At 49.3% G+C, this 26349-nt stretch overlaps 1 protein-coding gene across 1 annotated transcript in view; it reads left to right on the top strand.

The window, feature by feature from the left end:
* IGDCC3 (immunoglobulin superfamily DCC subclass member 3) overlaps positions 1-26073 on the top strand; it is a 106181-nt gene extending 80108 nt beyond the window's left edge. The window contains exons 7-14 of the mRNA XM_049811576.1: positions 6116-6281; positions 17476-17723; positions 18111-18275; positions 23254-23442; positions 23718-23822; positions 24898-25036; positions 25532-25739; positions 25843-26073. Of these exons, the coding sequence (XP_049667533.1) occupies positions 6116-6281; positions 17476-17723; positions 18111-18275; positions 23254-23442; positions 23718-23822; positions 24898-25036; positions 25532-25739; positions 25843-26007 (1385 nt within the window). The 3' untranslated portion in view covers positions 26008-26073. The remainder of the gene's footprint in view (positions 1-6115; positions 6282-17475; positions 17724-18110; positions 18276-23253; positions 23443-23717; positions 23823-24897; positions 25037-25531; positions 25740-25842) is intronic.
* The last annotated feature ends 276 nt before the right edge of the window (positions 26074-26349 follow it).

The following is a 26349-nucleotide window of genomic DNA, read 5'->3' as shown; positions in this document are numbered from 1 at the left end:
TGGATCTTCACCCAGGGAACCAAGATGAGAATTTGTCCCTAAAATGGTAGTCACAGGGCCATTGGAGCCCAGCCTTGCTGTGGAATGCTTCTGCATTTAGCATTAGCAGAGAAGTTGGCAGTGGTATGGAGGAGCGTGGCCGCTGCATCCTTGGTGTAGCCCTTAGACATGAGCTGCAGCGTCCAGGACCCCAACCAGTGTTGCCCATCCATAAAATGCTTCATGTTTTTCAGGGGCCTGCCATTTCCCACAGAAGGTAATGGCAGACCCTGGCCAGGCAGCTGGGCTCATCTCAGGTTTGTTCAGTCTCCCTCTGGAAGCAGCTTTTCCTTCCTCTGAATCTCATTTTGCCTAAATTTTCCAGCTGAGAGGTACAAATAATTGCTGTTCAGGTTCGGGAAGAAAACAGCAATAATGACTGACGTGGGAGACTGTGGGTTTTATCTTTGTCAATATGTCAGGGATGCAAATTACATCCGTAAAGAGAATAAAAGCAAAGAGCAGGCTATCAAAAGCCTGGTTGGAGAGGAAGTTAGCACAGGGCTAGGACAATACAGCGTCTTCAAAGCACGCCAGGCCAGGTACTTGCTGCCTTTATGCAGGGGCCCTTGAAGTGCCTGGAGGCACAAATTAACTTGCCCCACGTCTTTTGAAGGAGGCTCAGTTTTATAGGTGGGAAACTGGGGGAGAAAGGGCGATGTTTCCTGTTGTAAGGCAAGGAGTTAGCGGGAGGCTGGGACAGAGACCACGTCCTCCCTCCTGCTGCCAGCGGTGGTCCTCGTCGCCATCCCAGCAGCCACATGGGCAGAGGTGTCCCAGCGCAGGGCTCTGCTCTTGCTCTGGCAGTAATGTCCTTTCCCATTGCAGGCTCTCCTTCAGATCATCTAACGCCATCTTATTATCTTCCTGGGAATTCCTCCTCCCTTCAGAGGAGAAGGCGTCAATCCCCCACTCCCTCCCTTCCTGCCCTCCCCTGGCCATTTAGGCTCCTTTGATCTCTTTTGTAAGGTTCTCACACAAGAAAGTTTCCATTTTCTCTTCAGATCCCGACACAGCCATTTGAATATTGCTTTGTGCTGGGCTGCAAATGAAAGTCTCACGGGGGGAGTTGTCGAAGGGCCGAATGCATCGCCGGCTGAAACGGAGGGTGTGCGTGCGTGTGGTGCAAGGGAAGAGCAGGCTTCGGTGGCAAGGAAAAAAGAAAAAATCAAAGCGCTTTCTCTCTACCTCCTGTGCAATCTTTTGTGCTTTATTATGTGTTTGGTGTCATAACAAACTGATGGGCTGTGAATGGCCAGATGGTCACCAGTGTTCTCCACTCCACGCTTCATTTCCTCCTGAAAGCTATGCAGAAAAATGAGATCCCATCTCATAAATGAGTGCCCATCTTAAGGACATGTTTTTGAAGGCTCTGCTGACAATGACTGCCTTGTTCGCCTTGTTTTCTGCCAGCAGAACCGGGCAGCGCTTCTTGGTCCAGCAGATCCGGGCACCGCTGTGTTTCCTGATGTTTCTTCCATCATTCTTGCTCGCCAGCATTGCAAACCTTGGCTGTGATGTTGAATTCATCAGCAGATGTATTGCAGTTGCTGTGTTTTAGGCTTGGCTCTGTGGTACTTGGTTTGTCCTCGAATTTAGCCCTAAACTCATGCTGCAAAAACAGCTTTGGTACATGCTGCACGCGTCAGTGTGCCCCATGGAGCAGTTCCCTTCCTGCCCATGTTTTCCTTCTCAAGAAAAGCCACCACACAGGGACAGGTGGGCACTTGGATCTCATCCATTGGGATGCTGGAGTGAGCTGGGCTGCCTGAGCCCTCTGGAGCATCCTCCCAGGAGCATGCCAGTAGGTGACATAGGAACACGTCCCACCGCTGCAGAGCTCCAGCCTGCACCTTGCCGGGACAAGAAGTTCATGATACCTACTGAGGGCTGATGGACAGCCTCCATGATGGCCTCCTTGAGTGGTCTCTGCTTGTTTCCCAGCGGACAGTCGCGGGTTCCATCTTTGGCCCCAGCAATCCCACCAGCTCTACAACATAACTATTTAAGTTACTTATGTAAGCATCTGGGCATCCTCTGTAGTCAATGGAGAGAAGCCAAGTGGGCAGCAGTTCTTTTTCTTAAATCTCCTGTCATCCGATGCTGTGCTTGACTGACTTCCCTGTTGATCTCTCTTCTCCTTTATACCCTTATTGTAGGTTCTGGTAGCCTCATTCATGAGGTTTTGTTGTTTCCGTGTTATTCTTCCTTCTCCTCACCCCAGCCTCCCTCCCTCACCCTGCCACTCTGGCTACTTGAGAATTAATGTCAGCTTCATACTGAGGCGCAAAGGGCAAGGATTCGTCTGGCACCGGTGTATCAGCTGTCAGTGCTCCCTGATCCTTAGGACAGCCTTTCTCAGTGAGCTGTCGGGTGCTGCAATAAGCACTGCACTGGAAACTCATGGCAAGGGCAGCGAAGCTTGCTGTTATCTTGCGGGACACACTGGTGGCTGATCACTGCTGAGATGAGATGTCCCTAAAGAGATGGAGCCTGTCCAGGTCTCTTACAACCCACTGTTACGGTGCATCTTCATGCTATCACAGTTTGTTGAACACAGTAAAAGCTACTGAAGCTCTTCATTAATGATTCTGAGAGTGGTATTAAGCGTTATTGCTTTTTGATACCAATGTCACGCCTTTAAATATTCATTAAAACTGCATGATCCCCTCCCTCCCATTAAGTCCTGAATAATCAATGCTCTGGTTTCTTCATACTCCACAAGCCAGGGCTAGATCCTGCCAACTCCTCCTTGCCAGGTTTGAATCCTCTGCTCTTAACAGTGATCTTCATTAATATCTTCGTTAAGATCTTCACAGAGGACTGAGAACTGCTTCCTCTTGCTGCCTGTGTTGGCCTTTTGGCATGTGGTGTGGAAGGGGGAGAGGTGTTCTGGCCAGTGTGCCTCCGTGCAGGGTGAGAGGAGCACTGACAAGGTGCTCTATTAATTATGAATGACAAGGGGAGTAGAGGGCTGGCAGCAGACAGGGCTTGGCTGAAGGCAGGGGATTGCTTCTGCTCCTTTTCCACTAACCCAGGACAGAGGTGGCAAACTCTCAGTTCCTGTCAAAATCATTTGAAAAGGCAGGGAGATGACCTAGGAGGAGGGGAGCAGACGTTCTTCTGCCCAGGAAAGGAGCCATTCACCCCAAGACCATGCACCAGCAGCCATCTCAGGGTACCCTGCCTGGGGATGCTGGTACGAATATTGAGTCGGGTACACCCTGGTCGAGGGTAGCAGAGGGGCATCTCCTTGCAACGACGTCTGTCCCTGTGTTAAGACCCTGGTGGCACCTGGACCACGTCCTTCCTCTGATGCTGTTGGAAGCTGGTGATGGGGACAGGAGGAGCAGGAACAGCGGAAAGGCATCCCATGTCTTGCAGCAAGGGATGCCACTGAGCATGGACAGCTCGGCATAATGGAGGTGGAAGCCATTCAAAGGAGTGGCCGCCAGCTCCCCAGAGAGTTTAAGCAAGTTAAACAGGGGCTGGGGTTTTGATCTGGTTGTGTTTAGCAAGACAGCGAAGAGGAGGGACGGCGGAGGGGAGCAGGGACCCAAGGAACCCGAGGGGCCGCGGTCCTGAATAGCATCGCTGGCACTGAGCCAGCGGCCGCAGCTGCACGTTTGTTACCCCCGAGTCACACGCGACACCGCTCCAATTACTCCCTCTTGACACGGGCTAATAAGGGAGGATAAGGAGAGCCGGCGATTCCAGAAGGGTTACGCCGGATGCTTCTTTCCATATTTAAACTTTGTTTCTGCTGGAACAAACGACGGGTTTGAGATGTGGTGAAGCAGGGGGGAGGCAGAGGCAAAGAGCCAAGTGGCAGGATCTTTAATGAAGCTGCAGCGAGGAACTGGAAGATGGCCGTGCCCTTCCTTGGCATTGTGGGTTTGCACCTGCGAGTATTGCGGGTGCAACTTGTGAGCCCAGATGAAAGCAGGGAGGTGCACAGCCACTTGCAAAATAATTGCTCCTGCAAAACTGCGCCAGCACAAAGCGGGGGGCAGGAGGTTAAGGAAGTCTTGAAAATCAAGTCTCTAATGCTCTCACTGTATGCCACAATGGGACCATTCACTGCAGGGAAGAGGGGTTTTTCCCCCTGTTTATCCATGCTTCCAATTTTTATTGAACCCATCCTGAATTTTATTTTAATTTATAAGTCAAGAGGGGGAAAAATGTAGGAGGGAAATAAAAGGACAAGGGATCGATTGGCACCTGGGGAAGTTTAGCAGGAGGTTCTGGAAATATGTGTCCATTAGGTTGCTGAAATCGGGTTCATTAGTAGGCCTGAGTGCCGATAGAAGTGGCCTGACAATAAACTCTGCCAGCAGATACCTCCTGCCGCTAACATAAGTCAGACCTGCCATGCACCACTTCCCTTTGATTATTAAAAATGAAAGAGGGGGCTCCTTCGAGGTAGAAAGGCTCTTCAGTGAATTTCTGTGTCTTTCTGCTTGCAGGACTTATAATGTGCGTGACTTCGCTCTTACACACAAGTCCCTTTGGCTGCAGTTTGGCCTTGTTACAGAGCAGCGATGCTCTTCCCTTGCATGCGCACAGCTGGGGAAGAGCTTTATCACCCCATGCTCCTGCAGCAAACCCTGAGGGGTATTTTTGGCCATGAACCACAAAGCTCAGCTCTTAAATAACTGCTCCTGCCTGCAGGCTGGCCACCCCTCAACACAGTTTGCTGGATCAGTTTGCTCCCTTCTCCCATCCCAGCATCTCTCCTGGTGGCAGAGCCCACCAACCCCATGCTTGGAAAATGCCAGCGAGTGGCACTGAGCGTGTCTCCCTGGATAATCTTGCTTTTGTCAGAAAAATTTAACACCAGCCATCCATTATGTGATGCTAGTCGGTAAATTCATTACAGGCCCATGCTTCTCATCAGTTTGTCTTCATTGCAGCTGCTGCTGGTTCCACCTGATTTTAGGTTTCAGCACCAACATGGAGTATATTTATCACTTTGCCCTTTGAAGCGTAACTACTTGTATAAACTCACCTATTTGGCAGTGTCTTTCAGGCCCTGCTTTCTGTAGGCTGATATGCTGGTTTATTCTGATAAATTATCTTAAATCTATTTTGAATTGGTGGAAGAGGGGAAATCACTTTCCGTTTAAAAATGTTATTGTTAAAGGTCGAAACATTTGGTTATGAGGTGAGCAGCAGATTCAGGCGTGGTGGAGTCTTCTGCCAGGCTTGGCAGGACCCCAGGGGTCCCAGGCTGCAGATCTGGGGTAGAAAAGGCTTCCCTGTCTATTGCTACTGGGACAGTCTGCAGCGGATCTGATATTTACTGGGGAAAGAACAACCTGACGGATTGCTGTATGCACATCCATACATTTCTTTCCCTTTTCAAGCAGTTTGCTAATGTCATATGGGTCCTTTGGGCAAAGCCAGGGCGTTGCCCTAGCTCTGGCATTGATGAAACAGCAGATCTCCACAACCGCAAATACTATAATTGCTGCATGTAGTTGCAGTCTTCCTTCCTCATCACTCTTCATACTGTCAATATGTGCTGATTTTTGCAACCCTCCATAGTAGAGGGCTTGTTTCTGACAAGGTGATGGCCCTGCATGGTGCCACATGCTATGAAGGGTTATGCACGCTTTCCGTTTTACATGTGTGCAAACAACCGGAGACTGCTGACCTTCCAGCCTGTTCCCCTCAAAGGCAGGATGCATTTTTAAATAACCTTGGTTATCTTGCAGCATTGGGGTTGCTTTCAGTGGGAGACTGGGGAGAGGTGGTTGGGCTTAGACCCTGTTGCTGTTTGCCTGAACCCTGCAGGACTCACCTCGGCTCTCCATACAGCACTGAGATGACCTTCAGGTGCCTTGTATGAAGCCATGACTGCTAGGATGGGCAACCAAATTGCAGCATTGCGTTGATTACGGACACACCATCCAAACCATAGTTATCTGCTGCCTATGCTGTGGGTTGGCCAAGTATTCCATGTTCCCAGACAGACGAGGCTTATGGAAGCCCAAGCTACAAGGTTGCTCTTCATACCAAGATAAAGTGGCATCATCATGACTTTTCTCATCCTGCTTCTCCTTCCTCCTTGCAGCCCCTGCAGAGTTTGTGCAGCATCCCCAGTCCATTTCCAGGCCCGTGGGGACTACCGCCATCTTCACGTGTGTGGCCCAAGGGGAACCCCCCCCCCAGATCACGTGGCTGAGGAATGGGCAGATCCTGGAGACCAGTGACCACATTAAGCTGAAAAATAACAACAGGTAAGTCCTCGTGCACTGGCCGCTGGCACTGCAGCGCGGGGTGGAGGGCAGTGTGAGACACACAGCTGGGTTGTGCCATTTCCTCAGCATCAGTCTGGAGGATTGGCATCACCTACCTGATGGTCCAGAAATAACTGTCCCTGCAGGTGTAGTTCTTGGGCAAAGAGCAAGTTAGCTTGCGCAGGCTTCAGCTTTTGCGCAGATAGCAGATTTGAGGCAGATGGGCGCAGTAAATTTTGGACCAGCTGATGAAGGCTGGCAGAGAGCAGTGGGGTCTGCAGCACGTCCTTGTGAGCCGTGTAAGCCCTGCTTTTGCTGTAGCACCATTGCACTGGGCAATGGCTAACATGCTCGAGGCCAAGAGGGGCATGAGTGATCCCGAGAGACTGCAGCCCTGCTGCTTGAGCACCTTGAGAAGGGAGTGCTTTAGAGCTGGCTCGGCTTCAGCAGGTGAGGTGGGTTTCTGTCACTCATCCCTCTGGCTGATGCAGTGCTCCCTCAACCTGCTTTTGAGGGAGGCTGAGTTAAAAGCCATTATTTTGAACTATCTGGACTCCAGTGGAAAGGGAAGTGAGAAAGATCCTGGCTTGCTTTCCACATTAGCAAAGAGCTAATGTGAAGGCGGTAATGTTCAGAAGCAGATATGTGGATTCAGCTTGGGCTTGCTTTGATAAACTAAAACACTGCTCCAGTCCTACTAGTTGCACTTTGTAGGCTTACATTTCAGCGCTTCGTGCTTTATTGTGCCAGGACATCAGCATTACACTTTGATGATGCAGGAACCCAGCAAAAGTTTGTCTTCAGTCCTGATCATCAGCTGGGTATTTCTGGAAAGACTAAATGTTATCCCTGGAGTTGGCAGGGACCACACTCACTCTGCAGTTGAGGAACCACGCTTTAACCCCTGACCATTGACCTGCCTGAGTGTGCAAATGCAAATACATTTGAAATAATATTTGCGTGGAAGCTGATTTTCACTAAACTTCAGCCTTTTATCTCACTGGGGGAGAGTGTTCTCTCTGAGTACTAAATAACTGCATTTTTGTGCGAGGGGATGGGGATGTTTGTACTGAGGAAATGATATGGTGGGATGCACTTAGTGGGAAAATTACAAGTTGACAACATAGTTTCTATGGAAATAGCATGGAACAGTATACTGAAAAATAATACGACCTGTGTCGTACACCTAAATTATTGGTAGAGATTTGTACTCTCTGGTGTCATATAGCTGCTATCTGTACTAACAAATGCGTCTCATGAATGCAACTACCCAACATCGCTGGAGGGTCCAGACCTTCAGTTTAGACTGTTGGGAAATGCTGTGCGGGCACCATGGCTTGTTCCTCAGGAGATAACAGCAGTTTTATTTTTCTAAGTTTCTCTATAATACGGCTTTTTGTTTTGAGGTTGGAGGCTTTTTTAGAGCTTTGTTATGTGGAGGAGGGAAGGATGTGAGTTGCAAGAAGGATAAGGTGTGAGTTGTAATAAAATCAATCAGTGGAGGTTTTCTCTGAGCTGGAAGTTTTTAGAGCTTCAGGGAACTTTGTGTGTGCACACAGAGACACCACTCAATCCAGGCTCATGGTCTTCTAGTTCATTGCATGGGTTTCTGAGGCATGTCTGCCCTTACGATATGAACAGAGCAGAAATGGGAGAAGGGAAATTAATGCATCCCCTTTTATTGGCCAGGAAGCAAAGTCAGAAGTGACCAAACACTTTACAAATGGTCATTAAATCCATGACAAAACTCACACTGAGTCCAGCTCTGCATCTCGCGCAGATTTCTTGCCTGTGAAATCATTCCTCTTCACTGTTTGAGGAAGGTAAAAGTAGGGTCTTTGGTCATGGTCATGTCTCCTGGCCAGGTTCCTGTGGCTGGAGCTGCACTACACGTGCATGTGAACTGCGACTTGGCGAACATAGCTGTAATCGTTTTCTTATGGCAATCATTTAAGGCAATTTAGCGTCAGCCTTTTCCACTGCAAGTTAAATGATCAGATTACATTGCATCTGGCACAGGCTGGAAGAGCTCAGCCAGTTACTGGGGCTCAGCTGACACGTGGCATCTTCTCAAGCTATAGTAACATGATTGTAAAGCTGAGCCCTAAGGCCATTGTACTCGATGATGTTGAACTTTTGGCTTTTTTTTGCGCTAGTCTTGGTCTATTCTGACCCCCAACTTCAGGCAAGTGGCCATGCCTGGTGGTTTGCAAAGCTATCAGTCTGAAAAATGCCCTCGCTGGTACAGCAGGGCTGGGTGCTCCATGAATTGGAGGAAACAGATCAATGGCTGGTTTTTTTCCTGAGCTTTTTCAAGGTGTCCTTTGTTTCATTCTCATGGGCATGACTAAGTGCTGTAAGCCATTTAGTTCCAGGCAGAATCAGTCTGTAATTATGCCTTGGATTTATCAGTCTATTGCACTTGGAAAATATTTGTCTGTGTAACGATGGATCTTGAATCTACTAGTAATGAAGCTACTAAACTGCACTATGAGCTTTTTAATTAGATTACATGGTTTCCTAGAAAATTCATTTGGATTAAACTCTGCTTAATATGGCAATAAAGGTCTGAATGCCCCCAAAGGGTTTTTTAGAAAAAAGAGTAAATCATCCCAAATCATATCATGTGCTAATTGATTGCAAAATGTATCATTATGAGCAACTTCATTCTTGTAAACGACCACAGCTAGAAGTAAGGTCCAGACCTGCAGAACACGGTGCGTTCAAGATGCCACTCTGCTCCTGCAAACTTGAGGCATCACTCCTGTGGGCAGCAGCATGTCTGCACAAGCCCACAGCCGATAGGAAGATCTGTCCATCAAACTGTTGCTTCACAAAATTATGAAGGGCCCTTTGGCATCTCTGTCACCCCATGCTGTCTCTCATGTGCAGTAACTGCAAACCCAAGGAGAGCAAAACCCTCAAAGTCAGGGGACGTCAGAAACCCATCATCATTGAGATGGGACAGCAGCTTCAGGACTGGATTCACTGCAGGTTGGATGCGGCTGCTGGTACAACATCAGATGATCACTTGCTAAGCAACTTCCAGTCTTTAAGCACAGTAAAATAAGCCTCACAGGCTGCGTCCAATAAATACCTCTTCCCTTGCGGTCCCTCAGATGTGAATTCTCATCACCTGATGTGTTGACAGTTTCTGGGCACATTAGCATTAAAGATCAGCCTTCTGCTGTGCCCTCTCCAGAGGTGGTTGTTATGTTTTGAAAATGCCAGCTGTGTGGGAACAAAATATCCAATCGATGATTAGCAAAAATCAAAAGCAGTTCTGGGATAGCGGATAATTGTTAATGAAAAATGCATGAAGGCTCAGGCGTAGGGAATTGTGGGGTTTTCCATTAAAAGCTGTGAATAAAAATCACTGAAGGAGCTGACGATGGGGCTGCCTTGCCATGCAGTTCCTGGGTTGGGGATGGAGCCGATAGCTGTTGGGGTGATGCTGCACTGAAGTATGCTCTCGGATGGAGAAGCTGACGGAGTCTTTTTTACCTCGGTGGAGCTGTCCCTGTGTCCAGCAGCCGCACAGTCTGTCCCTCTTTGTTGATCAGAGATGCCATTTTGCCCATATTGTTCCTGGGGTGATTCAGATCGATCATGATCCAAATGCCTGGGAGGTGTAATGGGCACTTCCAGCAAAATTCCCAGCTGGCATCACCAGCCTGGCCCAAAAGCAGTCATATTGCTGCAGGAGGAAGGGGCGGTTACTGGCCGAGTTAATCATGGGCTTGTGTAAAATCATGCTTTCTAGGTTATTACTTCAAAATTTACAAGGAAGCATGAAATAGTACCCGAATTACGGTTCTGAAAGGTTTATTGCTTTTCTTCCTTTGACCCAATCAGGTTCAGGGGGGTAATTTTCAGCCTAGAAGTATATCACACTATGGGGTTTATATTGCCATAATAGCAAGGAACAAAGGCCAACATCTTCAGAGAAGGCAGGCTCTAAATATTGATTTTCCAAGAAGATTTTATTTACAAAATGGTAATTAAGGGACTTCATTTATTCCACCGGAAAAAGGCTTCGTTAGAACCTGGGCTCAGGTGGCGTTTGCTCTCCTCAGTGACCTTTGCTTATGAACTGTCTCTTTTTTTAAATTCTTCTTCACTGGTTTGCACTTGTTTTAGTGCTCTGGGAATGACTCACTTCAAGGGCCGTGAATGTTCAAGGTTCATCAGGGAAAATACTCCTCCGTAAATAAACTTAAGGACAACTTTGCTTTTCTTGCACTTGTCATGCTGCTTAATCCTGGCACAGATACAGAGTGACCTTGAAGCGCAAACACCTAAGCACTTGGGACCAGTGTCATTGGAAACTAGAGCCTGTCATTCACAAAGTGGCTTTTTTTCTATAAAACCCATGTTAGCTGGGTGCGGAGAGATGCAGATGGGTTTGTGCATCCCTTCATGGTGCACACACCCCACAAACTCTTGAATTTGTAGGGATTTGGACACCTTAGAAGGGAGGACAGGCAAGCCTACAGGTTATTTATGCAATGAGTTTGAAGACCGTTGGTGATTATGGGAAGGGTACCATATAGCAAATCATATTTCCATTCCTGGAAGCCTGACAAATAAGTACTTGGGGGACTGGGATGTGAACCAGCTGCTCCTGATTTAAGAATAATTTATGCATTTGACTTTGTTTGGAAGACACTTGGAAATGTCCTTTGCAAGGACGGTCTCTGCACAAGTGTCCAAAGCCCTGCTAAACAGCGGGGCATCAGCATGATCCTACCTTCCCTGCACTGAGCAGGGATCCCGTGCTGGGACCACGCAGCTGTATCCCATGAAAGGGATCTGCAGCAGCCCCGGAGCAGCTGATGGCAATGGGCATCAGTCTCTCCTGCTCATGTGGCTGCGATTATTTTGCTACCAAGTTGCCCGTGTAATTTTTCTCTGTGTGCTGCTCTGCTGAGCTGCTCTTGAAGTACATCACCAGTTCAGGGTTTTAAGTGTTTCTTCAAACTGTTGCATACAGCAAAATACATCTGCAGACCAAGGTCCTTATACAGGAGCCTTCAAGGCAGGACAGAGCCCATCACGGAGAAGCCCAAAATCAGCCTTCCCTGGATTAAGCTAGCTCTTTTTCCTCTCCAACACCTGTGCCCCTTGCTGGGAAAAAGATTTGACGGGCTTTCCATTTAGCAGCAGATAGCTCTCCCAGCTGTCTGCATTAGCAGTCCTACCAACATAGGCATCTGCCCTCCCTTCCAGTAGCTTTTCCTGAGATCCCTTGTGCTTGCCTGTGATCCTGCAGATACAAAGACTTTTCTGCTCCCTCCCTGGGACAGGATTTGGTTAAATCTGTGATTGCACTCTCTGACTCGTGAGGACACGTTGAGTGGCAGCCAACGTGTTCACCAGATAACCAGCAAGTCTTGTAACACGGAGCAGCTGGCTCTGGCTGCTGTCTCCTGCCTGTGACAGGGTGCACTTCCCAGCTCTGCAGGGATGGGAGGACACAGCTCCACCACTGTCAGTGCAGTTGGACCTTCCTGCCTTGGATGTGAGGGAACAGACCTCTGAAAAGTCCTTTAATTATACATGGGAAATTGGAGCCACTCACTTGCTGAAGGTCTTCTGCATGGAGCTCAGTGCTCTGCTGGGAGGTGCCCCAAGCCAGGGCTGCATTGCACCACCTGGGAAGGATCAGACCACCTCTGATGTGGACCAGAACTGAACCAAGGGACCCAGAGCCTCCAATGCTAGAGACTTTGGTGTCAGGTTGGATTGTGGAGCTGAGCCTGCCACTGCTTGTCCCCAGTGTGGCACCTGAGCAGTGGCAAGTTCCCAGAAGGGCTCAGCACATGTCGTGTCAGCACAGGGCTAACGCAGGTGTCATGAAGCCAGCAAAGAAGGGTCAGCATTTCAGGATGAAGTGGTGCCACTGCTGTGCCTCCTGTAGCAAATGTGACGCTGCTTACAATGTCCCATTTGCAGAAAACACACCATACAGCCAAATTGCCATCCTGATGGACTACGTCCTCTCCCAGGGGTGTGAGAAGCAGCAGCATCTCTAACCAGCTTTGCAGGCTGAGTGTCTGCTGGCCCTTTCATCTGGCACAGGTGGGGAGGGTGGGGTGGTTCCCCATGGCACCATGCGCCCCACTGGGACCATCAGCATCCCTCCAGAAACTGCGCTCGGGTGAGTCTGTAACCACAGAGTCAGGCTGGGATCCTGGCCAGCGGGCTGCAGTACCTGCTAAATATAAACCAGTTTGTATGGAAAGGGTTCCTTCTCCTGCCTAACATGACCCAATTTCACCTAGGAAGCCCTGCATATTTAATTTCTGGAGGTGTAAGAACATGCTCATAGAGGGCTGGGGACGATATGCAGTGTCCCTCTGGGCTGCTGAGTGTCACACTTCAAGTTTTGCACCTTATTCTCAGCCTGTACGAGGCAACTTTCAAAACACAGGACATTTCTGCAAAGCTGCCAACAACCAGCACTGGAGGGGAAAAAAGCTCCTTTCCAGTGCTGTACCGGCCGGCAGCCCAGGAGTAGTTCATTTGGCACAGTGCGGCACAATATGACCCATAACAAATGGAGGCAGAGCGAGGCATGGGGACAGGGCATCTGAATGTGGCGCTGGTGGCTTTCTGTAGCTGCTGGCACTTAAAATGCTCTCCCTGCTAGCCACAGCCTGCTCTCTGCATTAATTTCATCACACTCCCCCTTTTGTGTGCCTGTGTGCGCGCGCATGCTGATATCCTTCCAGATGGGCCCCTCTTCTTCTTTGTGCTGCTGAATCGATGAAGAGGCTTCCTTCAGTTCTCAGACTTTTTCAGAGGAGCCTTTGGAAAGCCGATCTCCGGTCACTGGCCCAGACCCCTGACCCGAGCCAGATCAGTCATCCTGATTGCCTATGAACTGGGAAGACAGCTTGGGAATACCATGGCTTTCGAGTAGCGGAGGCCTCTCATTTCAGCTCAGCCGGGTGTGAATCTGCAGCAGCTCTTCTCCCCACTTCCATCAATGCCTGTCAGGGCATTGTGTGGAGATGTGATGGAGCCCTCGGCTCGCTGAGCGGCTTTGGTGACCAGCAGAAAGCCTTCTGGCATCTCGCCTTGTCTGACGTGCTCGCGGCACTGCCAGTCTGGCACTCGCGGGAAAGTTTTCCAACAGCAGATGTCCCAAAGTGACAGATTTTTTTCCTGTTGACAGGAAGAAATAAAAGGACGCTGCATATTTCAGATGGCTGACGTGCAGAGACGCTCTGCGCCTCCTTGCACGGCAACTACATATTTTCCTTTTGTCTGAGCTTCCTTAAGAAGAAGACGAAAAGCAGCAAAACCTGGGAAAGCTGCTGGACTGAACACTGACCCTGCCTCGCTGCATCCTCCGCATCCCTGGGGGGTGATGCAGTGGGCAAAGGCAGGAAGAATTTGTCAATAGTTAAGATGAAAATAGATGCACAGCAGAGGCATCAGCTGGGATGACGCTGGGGTTCATGTAACTCACTACCAGCTCCTGCCCTCCTCATTGCTGTTACCAGCATGCTTCAGAGCTCATGCCGGGGCTTGCAGGGAGCTTGGCAGCCTCCTTTAGAGGCCTGTGGGTGTTAGAAGGACTGACAGAAAGAGAGAAAACCCTTATTCTCATGAAGCTGATGTTTAGATGCTGGACATGATGCTCACCAACTTCTCCACACTCAGTTTCTGCTCCCTACCCAGCTTTATAGGCATAACCAAAAATCCAGGTGTTTTATTGAGCCCGTTGCCTGTGCATCATTGCAGGTAACGTGGTAATGTCCTTAGGTAATGGATGGCCAAGGCTCTTACTGCCTTTGGCACAGTACGTCCCAGCATAGCCTTGTAAATCTCAATGAAAATTACCTTTCCAAAGCAAGACGCCAGTTTCTGGTTACTTGCCATGTCCACTTTGTGGAAATTTATTTTATTTATTTCTTCTGACTTGACTGTGCATGACAGTGTTACTGGCCACCCTGGGACCTCTGCAGAGAGGCAGCTGGGATGTCCATGGCTCTGCCCAGCTCTGGCTCCCAGTGGCCAAGTGCTGTCCTGCTCCAGGACCACTGGCATCCAGCACATCATGTGTCACATGAGAGGAGCTTTGCTCACCCCCTCAGTCCTCCCAGGAGAGAGATGACTTTGGCCCCAGCATCCTGCTGTTGCCATCAGGCTCCTTGCGCTGCTTTCCAACCAGGGTCCCTTCTTCCCTCCTCCACATCTTTTCCTCTCTCCATGTAAAGCAAATAAATACACTTGGAGGCAGCGGAGCCTAAATACTTCTTGTTGTTCCTGGGCTGCTTTGTGCTTGGAAAGCTTAAAGCTGCTCTCGACTTGTATGCCAGCCCAGCCTGGCTGCTCAGATGCACAGCGGCCACGTGGAAATAATCCCTGCATTGATGGGGCAGAAGGAAGCACTGCTGCTCCTTCCACACATCTGCTTTGTGCAGAGCTGCAAGTACAGCTTTTGGATGGCGTGATCCTGCCTTCTGCCATCTGTCCTCACAGGAATCAGCCCTTGTTGACACAGTTGAGCCACACATCGGGTCCTTCCTCCCCATGCCCCTCTCCCAGCTCTGCCTTTCTCCTCCCATTTAATCAGATACATTGAGCCCGTGGCTATGAGAGGAGCTTAGGGCTGATTCTTTAAAATCACCATATCAGCTGAAACCATCACATTTGATATTCCATTTACAATGTTTCCAAGGAAACAAAGGCACAGGACATAAATAGATGACTGTTAAACATTTGCTCACTCACCATGGCCCCAATAATTTGCAAGGCAGAAATATGAATGTTAAATAAACAGCAATAATAAATTTTAATATAGGAAGACCAATATTTTGCTGCAATTAGAAGAAGCATTCATTCCGACATACAGACAGGCAGTGGCAGGCTATTCATCATTTCCACTTTCCATGTACAATTTTTCATTTACATAAAAGGCAGCTTTGATTATGACCCCCAAAAAGCCATGAAGTGCCCATTGTATCAGCAGGGGTGCTTGGGATTTACTCGTGTGCAGTCAAGTCCCAAGTCCACCTGGAATTCACCACAGGAGAAGAAAATAATTTATTTCTTCCTAGAAGCAAGCAGAGGGTATGGATTTGGTTAGGTTCGGGTCATTTCTTACAGAAAAATAGCAACCAAAAAGCTCATGCAAGTTTTGGTGTAAGCCAATGAGATGATGCTGAAGCTTGGAGGCATCATGGTCTCCCAAGTATTCATGCCAAGCCAGAAGCAAACCACAGTTCAAATTAACTGGGCAGGACTGGAAATACAGATGCACAAAGAGGGATTAATCCAGAGTGCTGTACATATGGGTGATGCTCTAAAGTGGAAGGGGAGGCAGTGGTGAGCGGTGTTTTATTGACACAAATTGAATCACATTGTTCCAGACTTGATTTTTGAGGAAGGGAGCAAGCCCTGGAGAGAGCAGAGTTTTCACTGATGGGTCCCTGTTTGTGAACAAATGGCATTAAGAAAAGCTGTTTTGCACACTGAATGGCAAGATACAGCTAATGTGTTGCACAATGATTTCTGAGTCAATATTTGCTGGTGTTGTGTCGTGGTTTAACCCCAGCCAGCAACCAAGCACCACGCAGCCGCTTACTCACTCCCCCCCATCCAGTGGGATGGGGGAGGAAATCGGGAAAAAAAAAAGCAAAACTCCTGGGTTGAGATAAGAACGATTTAATAGAACAGAAGAGAAGAAACTAATAATGATAATGATAACACTAATAAAATGACAACAGTAGTAATAAAAGGATTGGAATGTACAAATGATGCGCAGGGCAATAGCTCACCACCCGCCGACCGACACCCAGTTAGTCCCCGAGCGGCGATCCCCCACCCCAACTTCCCAGTTCCTACACTAGATGGGACGTCCCATGGTATGGAATACACCGTTGGCCAGTTTGGGTCAGGTGCCTTGGTTGTGTCCTGTGCCAACTTCTTATGCCCTGGCTGGGCATGAGAAGCTGGAAAATCCTTGACTTTAGTCTAAACACTACTGAGCAACAACTGAAAACATCAGTGTTATCAACATTCTTCGCATGCTGAACTCAAAACATAGCACTGCACCAGCTACTAGGAAGACAGTTAACTCTATTCCAGCTGAAACCAGGACATGTTGTTTTAAAGATATTGGGCAGTGCAACCCTTGGGCTGGCCCTGAACTTGCTCCTGTTGTACACAACCATTGCTGGACAGTCATGCAGCTCAGAAAGGGCCTTCAGTTCAGATGCTACACGTACAAGAACTCTGGTTGTCCCTGTGTCCACCAAGCCACTAAACACCCCTCCCAGAGGTGGTGCAGAGATGGGCACCATGCTCAGGAACACACTCATTTGGGAAGCTGGTACAGCACTGGCTTATCCCCCCTCATTTAGGGATGTTTTCCATCAGGGTAGCCAGTGCCTGTCCTTATCTTGGAGGCTGAAAACAGCATCTAAGCCTGGTTTGGAGGCCCCTGAGAGCTGGCTGGAAGAAGTGTTCTGGCTGCTACCCTGGGAGAGCAAGCTTTGATGCACCAGCATCAAAAACACGCTCAGAGGTTTTGCACACAAAACCTGCAACTTGCTTGTAAGCTCTGGCTTTTCGCTTGTGGTGCTCGTGTTTCTGAAGATGCAGAAGCAGGAGCTGAGGCTGTAACCCTGCTGGATAAGTCAGCTAATCCCAATGTTACCCTAAGACTGCTCTAATGTGCTATAATGCAATTAGAGCATCACCAGAGGGCTTTCTGGCTGTGCTTGATTAGATTTAGCTTACCAACTGCGTGTGGTGCCTGGATGGGTCTCACTGGTGTATACTGGAACTAAGCCAGTTAAAGCTGGTGTGGGTGTATGGATGCACTTGCCACAGAGCTATCTCTGTAGCGTGGCTGGGATCTTCCTGAATTCAGGGCTTCAGATCCTGCCATTCCCCATCCCACCCTGTGTCCCCACCTGGCTGTACTTGAACCACAGACTCTGCAAGTTGAGACAGAGACAATCTGCCCAGTCACAGAATCTAGGGAATGATGCATCCACCTCCTGGGCTTTTCCTTCCCGAAAAGCCCACAGCTTCCTGGAAGCTTTCTGTGGAAATAGAGGCACATGGGATGCCCTGCCATCAGAGGCAGCACAGGGGCCATGGCATGGCTAGAGGGGAGGGATGTCTGCTGCAGAGCGCTCAGTGAGATGCTTGTCCCTCTCATGTACCCATGCAGCACTCTCTCCATCTACGGGATCAACCAGGCGGATGAAGCCATCTACCAGTGCATCGCCGAGAACAGTGCTGGCTCCACGCAAGCCAGCGCTCGCCTGACAGTCCTGTGGGCAGATGGGCTGCCCGGTCCTCCACAGAGCGTGAAGGCTGAGACAGTCTCTGCAACCACCATCCAGGTGTCTTGGGAAGAGCCTCTGCAGAACACCAAGGAGATCATTGGCTATGTGCTGCACATTCGGAAAGCTGCAGGTACGGTGCTCTACCCGCTGCCCAAAGCATCCTCAGCCTTCACATAATTCAGCAACGCGGCCCACTGGATAAAACCAGGTCTGAAATCCCAGGCAGTAGACAGTGCTGCCACACATGTTCTCCATCATCTATCTCCATGTTTCTGAAAGACAGAGATGAGGCAATAATGCTGATGTAAATACCAAAGGGTGGGGAGGGTGAAGCTGCGTGTTCAGATCTTGCTGCCCACTTAGGTCTCTGGCAAAGCGCACAGAAATGTAAGCAGAAAAGGATGTGGGCAGATATATAACCACCTTAGGGACCAAAATTACTGCTTGCAACATCTGTTCAGTCTCTTTACCTCTTGAAGCCTAACGCTGCTCTGTTCTCTCTTTCTTTGCACTTCAGATCCTGTAGAGATGGAGTATCAGGAGGCTGTTAGCAAGAGCACCTTTCAGCAGCTAGTGACTGATTTAGAGCCCTCGACCAGCTATAGCTTTTATATAAAGGCTTACACCTCCCGGGGTGCCAGCAAAGCCTCAGAAGTCACAGTGGTGAGCACGCTGGGAGAAGGTAAGGAACGCTTTGCGCTTGGACCATCAGATGCTGAAACCCGCTGTGCATAGCAGCAGCGCCGGTCACCCCGATACCCACTTCGGAGCGCTTTGGCACATAGCCTGTGGTGTTGATGCTCCTTGTTCCTGCTTCTCCTCATGCTCTGGGATATTGTGTAAAATTCACTTGTATCGTTACATGGGGGTCGACTGATTGCCTTAAAAGCGGCATTGCCTCTCACAGCTGATGTTGTAGCAGGGGGTGAGTGCAAGTCTGGCTGGTCTTGTGCATTGCAGCTGCTCTGGGTTCTTCCTAAACTGCTTGCTAAATGCAGACTTCCTGCTCACGCGGTGTCTCAGCATCCTCCAGCAGCTCTGGTACGTGCAGCTCTTACTTGATCGGTGCCACACTTTTTTAAATTTGATTTTTTTCTGCTCTACCCTGGAGAAATCACACTAGAGCTGAGCTGTCCTGACGTATAAATCCCTGTCTTGGAGCAGCCTTCTGTTTCAGTGGGAAGTTAGGGCAATCTCCAAGGCTTTTTCTCTGACTTGGCCTCCCAGATGTGGCCACCAGTTAGCTTCCTCAGTAAGAAAGTGGGTGCTCTAATGCAGGATCCTTGCACACAGACACCAGACAGAAACCACAGCCCCAGTGTGATCTATCAGCCAGCATTTTAGGAATGTTTTTGTAGAGACTCATGTACCTCTCTGGCACCTCTGAATCCTGGCTTGTCTCACATATGGAGCCTAATTTCTTAGGAGCATTGCAACATTCTCATGAACACTCAGTAATTATGAATTTGCAGCAGAGAGGGCCTTGGGTGTGAGGATGTTATTTAGGATCACATGAAAGAGTGTGTTGACTTCCAGGTGGGGGATCCAGTTCTTATTCCGTTTTCAGCCCTTGCAGATGTTTACTACAGCATTTAAGCAACAACACCAATAAATCCTCACCTTGCCGGGTTGTTACCCAGTGAGTTTATTTTTCTTGGTACTATGCAGGGAATCGGTCACCCTTGGAGTTTGTTTTCCTTTCCAATTTAGAGGCAGAAGGATGGACTAAGGCAAAACTTGAAACTCCTTGACCCAATGCTCTGAGTTCAGCTACTGGAGCTAGAAGCCAGCTATGCTTCATAGAGCTTCGTGTTTCTGCAGAAGTCTGGGTCAAGCTAGAGAGGACTTTTTGTCATCATTACCTTCAATCACAACAGAAATAGTTAGGTATCTGGTAATGGGATCATAAATTTCCTGGCGCTCTGAAGTTTCAAGGCATCACTGTCCTGCTCTGCCATCCTTTAAAAAAGGCTTGTCCTCTGTGACAAACTCCAGCATTTAGCTCCATGCTTAGGATGGACAAGCTGGCCTGGTTAAGATCACTCAACCCCAGCTTGCGTTTGCCTTGTAGGAAGAAAAAGAGAGATTTAAAAGCCCCAGTTCTGGTTTGATTTATTTGCTTTGCTTCACTCGGGTGCCTGTTGCCTTCTGCCCACAGAGGAGAAAGCGGGTCAGAGCCAGAATCCAGTGGCTTTTGACACCAAGTTAAGGTTTCACTGCCGATTTGCCTCTTCTCACAGCCAAGCCATTTCACACCATGCCTTCCCGTGGTGCACTGGAGAGCTGTGACTCCCCCGGGCTCGGGGTGCTAACAGCCTCGGAAAGGGATGGCATTTCCCTGACACACCGTGTCTCGGTTTTACCATCCTGGCTCAGTGAAACGCGCGCGAGATGTGCACAGCGATGTGCACAAAGCCCTGTGGTGGCAGGGCCCTCCGTGTCACCACGCTGCCGTGTCCTGCCGTGCATGGAAAGGACACGGTGGGTGAATCTGGCAGCCAGGGACGGCTTGGCAGAGCCGGGCCAGCGCTTGTCGGAGTGGCCAGCCAGAGATGCTGCCAGGCAGAGACTGGCCTGAGTGACCGTGTTATACTGGAGTTGTCTGGAGTAGGAATATGGTGAAGGTACTGAGGAGCAGGGCTGCTTTCAGCTCGGGGAGGTCAGCTTTTCAGGGCTAGGAATATGCTGAGAGTGCATTTGCCTGAAGTCTCCAATGCTTTCTAGAAGAGTGATGCTCCTTCCTTTGTGCCAGTGATAATTTTAGATCGAAAGTAGAAGGGAAGATGCCATAGAGAAACCACGCAAGTGAACCTTGTCCTCCATAAACCTCCCTCACTAGGAAGGTCCTCCTGTCTCCTCGCTGTCGTTCTCCTTTACGCCGTTTCACAAATGCCATGGTATTTTAAATCTCAAACTCTCTCCACTTCATTAAGCAGCACACACTCCTTGTTCTTGTCTTTTAATGCTTTTTAGGGTTTTCTCCAGGACTTTTTGACATTTCTCTAGGATGAAGACTGTTCCTTTAGTCATCTTCGGCTAAAGACGCCTTCAAGAAGAAAGTTGAAATGACCTGGGGAAAATTCCAAACAGCACGGAAGAGGAAAACAAGTATCCCAGCCCTTAGCATGAGGGAGATGCCTCACTTACAGTAGATCCATATTATGTCTTATATATACTTCTGTGAAGCACTTATACACTGGTGTGTGTACATATATTTATACACACACGCAGATATACTCCATCTGTATACACTTATTTGTGTAATAACATTATAAACGTCACATGCATTCTGCGAGTGCATACATATAATCAATATTATACATATATATACTCAAAGTTTGAATAAACACTATATATTCCATACTTTGAAGGAGAGATATTCTTGTGGTTTTTATTAAATGTAAGGCTCTGCAACCATAAAATAAAGCCAACTCTTCACAAATCAGGATGGCCCACATCAGTGTTTCTTTGTCCATGGGATAATGCGATTTCCCTTTCTGTGGCGTTTTCACCCATGATTTGGAAAATGATGCTTTAAGCAAGAGTCCAACTTCTCAGAGGGGGGATCCAGACTATTTCCTAATTTTGCCCTTAAGGGAATTGGGAGAATTAGAAAAAAAAGAGTATTTAATTGGATTGCAAAAATATGCAGCCTTGGGAAGAATGGTACGTTCTGGTATAAACAGAATTTACTTTGTGTTTTGCACCCAGAAAATGCTGAGCACAACCTTCCCATCAATGAAATGCATATCAGAATAAATACTAGTGAGAAGATGTACTTCAACCCATTTTTTTCCCATTGGCAGCACTCAGGCAGGTTGGGATCTCATTAGCCTGACCCAGGACAGCTGCTCTCTGAGTCTTTCCTCCTGAATCCTGAGATGCTCACCAGTCAGCAGGGACTTGTTCCTCTCCCCAGGCTTGTTTGGAGGGCATCAGGCAAAGCCCCAGCAACCTGAAGGAGGGCATCCCTTTGAGAAGAGACAGCGTTGCCCAGACCCTCCTGCTCACCAGGAGAGATGTCGTCCCTTCTCCTAAATCTCCTCGTGGGAAAGCTTGAGCTCTCAGTGCCTGGGAAAAGGCAAACCGTTGCGCTGTGCGGTTTTGCTTTTACTATTAAATTGGGGAAATGCCCTTTTTAGCTCTTGTCAGTCTTAGATTGACATGGCCACATTTCATCTGCTTCTCACCGTCGCTCACTAAATGGCTGTGCTGAACTCTCTGCCAAAGGCTGGGTTTGCACTGCTCAACCTTTAGAGACCCTTTGTGGAAAAAGAAGACAAAAAGCAGCATTGGTCCAATGCAAGCCTAGAAATCCTTATATTTGGGAACTTCTAAGCTTGTAATCATGTGGGATTGGAAAAATAGCTCCTGGAGGCTGCTGGAGAAGCAGGGCTGTTCTGCTCGGTGCTTTTGCTGCAGGGTTTAGCTGAGCGTGCTGCCTGGTACAGCAGTGCCCAAAAACCCTTCCCCCTCCCAGTGCTGGAGCAGAGCCCTGGGCAGGGCAGAGCCTGCAGCGCCTGGTGCTTTGCACCTTCTGGATGGTACCAAAGGCTGGGGAACTCATGGGAGCATTTGCCCTGGGGGTGTTTTGTGGAAATGAGGTGAAAAAAAATCATCAGTGAAATGTCCTGCTGAGACACATCTCTGCGTTGGTATGATCAGTGTATGAGAAAGGGAGGGAGAGGGGAAGGAAGAGGCTTGGGGGAAATGTGGTCCTGCGTGCCTCAGCGCTGCACAGCGCTCCAGGGCAGGGTTTGGTGCAGAACCAGCTTTGGAAAACCGAGATACCTGTATCACAAGAAAATTGGCTTTGGTTTGCAAATCTTTGCCTCTCAGCCCAAGGTGATGGGGCTGCTTTTTGGGGACCTGGGGAGGGAATGTCTGTGACCCCCCTGCTGCAGCACACCCTGAGAACGAGGGCAGGGTTTTGGGGCATTGACTGGAGCAAAAGGTGTCCTGGTGGACTTTGAATCAGGCCTTGGTGACAACGGGCAGCAGCAGGGACATCTTCCCAGCTAAATCCCCACACGCCCTTAAGGCCAGGTAAGTGCCTGCCTACCAAAACAAGCCAGCCACAGCTGTGCAGGGATCTCGGGCTGCTCAGGTATTTAGGGCTGTTAATAAAGATGCCCCAGTTCTCTCCTAAGTCCCCAGCACAGAATCACAAACCTCCCTCCTAAAGCCGACAGGGAGAGCAAGCTCCTGCGCACCCTGCAAGCCAGTGCAGGTACCTAGCACACTTTTAAGACGGATGTCTCCAGCTCCATCCCTTCTGGTTCCTTCCTCCTTGGGGGATTAATCACTCTGAAAGGTCCTTGCTACCCTCAGGGCAAGGGCAAAAAAGTGGAATTTGGGAATGCATTGCCAAAGTCGCTGCATTCCTGCCCTGACCCGACAGGGCTGAGCATCAGATTGCAACCAGAGTGTAAAAGTAACCTCTGCTTGCTGAACCAAGCAGAGGAAACCCTTGGAAACTCCTGCAGCTCCCTGAAAAAGTTCAAAGCTGTTAAACCAGGATCTGGTCTGATCTGATTTTTCTCAATCTCATCTAGCATGTTCTTTGGTGCAGTGACCACAGGGAAAGGCTGCTGGGGAATTTCTCATCATGCAGACTAAAAAAGCACATGCAACCCACTGTCTTTCTCTCTCTGTTTCAGTCCCAGCCATGCCATCCCTCTTTATTAAAGTCATTAACAGCACCGCTGTCCAGGCTATGTGGGAGCCCTCCATCAAACTGGGCCAGCACGAAGGCTTCAAGCTGTATTACCGCAAGGTCCACCTCTCCCAGTACACAGGTCCGGTGCTACTGCCCAGCAACGTAACAGCATACAACATCACCCACCTGGGTGAGTATGGTGACAGCTTGATCCATGTCCCCTCCTGACCCCGGGAGGGTCTGTCATGATTAGCAGGAGAGAGCTCAGATGTGTTGCACAGCCACTAAATGAGAGATGCTGCAGCTCTCCCCCAGGTGTTTGGGGTGCTTTCCCAGTAACAGGTACTTGTTTGCAGCACCTTGTGTGTATTTGGTAAGATGTCCGTTTCCTAAATAAGCATCGCTTGGGGAGATAATGCTAATGATTAAACCCGAAATGCCCTTCTTGTGTCTCCTTCGAAACAGATGCGTCAGTGGTGTATGAAGTCAAGCTCCTCGCCTATAACCAGCACGGGGATGGAAATTCAACTGTCCGCTTCGTGTCCTTGAGGGAAACTGTGGAGAGGACAGGTGAGATGGGACATCAGTCTCGCTAGTGGTTTTTGAAAACTGCTTTGCAGGAAGGTGGTGAGGCCAGACACCTCCCCCAGACAGCCATGGCTCTTCCCCCCATCTCACCTTCAGCCACTCATTTGTTTTCAGCATCACAAATAGTGATGAAGCAAAGCTCTGCGGGGCCAGGACCACCTGGTGCTGGTAGGGGTGGCTTCTCTGCCACGTGGTTTCACCAGCCCCATTGGCCAGTCCAGCCCGGTGACTTTTTTTTTTACTAAGGGGGAGAAGACAAACCAAATGCTCCCGTAATTGCCAGTTTTGGCACCTAAGCTCAAGCCAGAGGTGAGGTCATGAATGTGAACAAACCCCCATGCAAAAGCTAAGAGCTGCCATCCTCGAGTGAGACATGGTGCACTGAGCATCTCCGCTCTCCTGGATATTTTGACCTTCACTGGTGCCAGAAAGGGAGGACACATGGCTTTGGAAAGGAGAAGAGCTGCAGAGCATGAGCACTGCAGTATGTGGCAGAAAAGGGGAAATCTCTAGAGGGAATGTCTAACTGATCACACCTTTCATATTCATCTACGTGTAAAAAACATCCTGCTGCTCTTGGAAGCCTTTTAAGCCTTCCAGTGGGAATATCTTCAAGAGATAGTTATTACTCCTCTGTCTGTGTTGGAGTAAATACTAATCTCATTGGGATCTGCCTACTCAGTGCTTTCCATCAGGTATCAGCATGCTCTGGCGTAGTGGCTGCCTCTCACCTCCCATCTCAGACACAGGGTTTTGCAAAAAATTCACATCAGAGCCTTTTTCATTCATTAATTGTGACTAATAAGAGCAGCCCAGGTAATGGGGCTGGCTCTCTACGGACCTTCCAGTCCTATGCTTGCTGTGACTGCCTTCCTGCAGTACGGGGAGCAGCTTTTGCAGGCAGTGACCCTACTGAGCCCCCACCCTGGTCTCCTCTTCCCCCTACACAGCTCCCAGCACCACCCAGGCTCTGACTTTTGCTCTGGGCTCCCCAAAAGCTGGAGGAGCAGTAGGAAACCAGCACCGCTGACCCCCTTCTCCCCCCTTCTTCTAGCAGTGCTGAATCCCCCTTGCGACTGCATGAAGGATGAGCAGAACAATAAAACCTCCACGACAGGCATCATCATTGGGATCCACATCGGTGTCACCTGCATCATATTCTGCGTTCTCTTCCTCATGTTTGGGTACAGAGGAAGGTAGGGGTTGCTCGCGCCGCTGCTCATGAGGGGCAATGGTCCCTAACGCCATGTGGGTATCCCCACGAGGGTCTCGCAACCCCAATGAGATGATGGGCTGTTTCCCACGCACATCTATCTCAGGACGCACATCCCGCGGCGTGCAATTGCGCAGCCTGGCTCCCGTGAACACCGGGTGCTGTTTGCAGCATGGCTCCTGCCTCCCTCCCAGGCACGGAGACCCAGCAGGCTTCTCCGAATACACCCCATCAGCTCCGGTCCCCATTGAGGGACCTGGTACTTCCTGGGAGCATCGCTATTTCTGCTCTGGCAAGCCTTGACCTTGTCTGTAAAGCAAAAGCCCTTTCATGGCGGGGGGAAGAGACGTGACTTTATAGGAGAGATTTAAGGAGTGAAGGAACGTAGGACAGGGATAAGGCAGTCTCAGGCTTGGGGGAAGGAAGGGGGGGAAGGCACCAGCTTTGCTCACCCTCAGGCTCCATCTCTATTTTTCAGGCTGCTGATGTGCAAAAATGTGCAGGAGCAGCTGTCAACCCCGCAGATCCCCAGGAGCCAGCGGAGTGCCGCAGGCCTTGTACTGAACGGGGCCGCTCGCAGGGACAGGGATGACCGGGACTTGAATGGAAAGCAGCTGGATATGAACGAGCTGGAGAGGTTATTCCCAGCATCCCCATCCCAGGAGCCGCAGGATAAGGGAATAACGGTAAGTCCGGCAGGATGGGAGCACACCTGGGAAATGCAGACACGGCTGCATGACTAAGAGCATCGATGACCTGTCACTGCATTGCCCCCTTCTCTCTCTCCAGTCGGCACATAGCCCACCGGCCACCCACGACGACACCCAGATATCCACACTCCCTCTGGATGAGTTCAGCATCATCGAGGAGCAGCCAGACCCCCTCCCAAAAAGCCCCCGCGGTGGCAGCCCCTCTGCTCTGGCTCCCGACCATGGTCCCGCCAATGAAGGATAAAACTGCCAAGACTCAAACCCTCTTGTAGGAGTTACCAGAAACCAAACCCACGGCTGGTGATGTCTTTACAACGAGTCGTCAATCTCAGGTCAATTGAAGATTTCTACGGTCTGATTGTTATTTTTTTGTTTTGCTTTATTTTTTTATATATATATATATATATAAAAAATATATATATGTATACAGCCTTTTGGAAACTCTGTGAAGTTTATCTTTCTGACCTCTCTCAGGCATCTCGGTGTGTTTCTTCCGATGATGGCTTTAGTGAGATTGGTCACGATGAATTTTCCCTGCAGCTGCTAAGTTAAAGACTCCTTGGCAGAGTTTGGCAAACTCTCCTGC

This window comes from Accipiter gentilis, chromosome 10 (assembly GCF_929443795.1).
Source record: "Accipiter gentilis chromosome 10, bAccGen1.1, whole genome shotgun sequence".
NCBI lineage: Eukaryota > Metazoa > Chordata > Aves > Accipitriformes > Accipitridae > Astur > Astur gentilis.
This window is presented reverse-complemented; position numbering and strand designations above follow the sequence as displayed.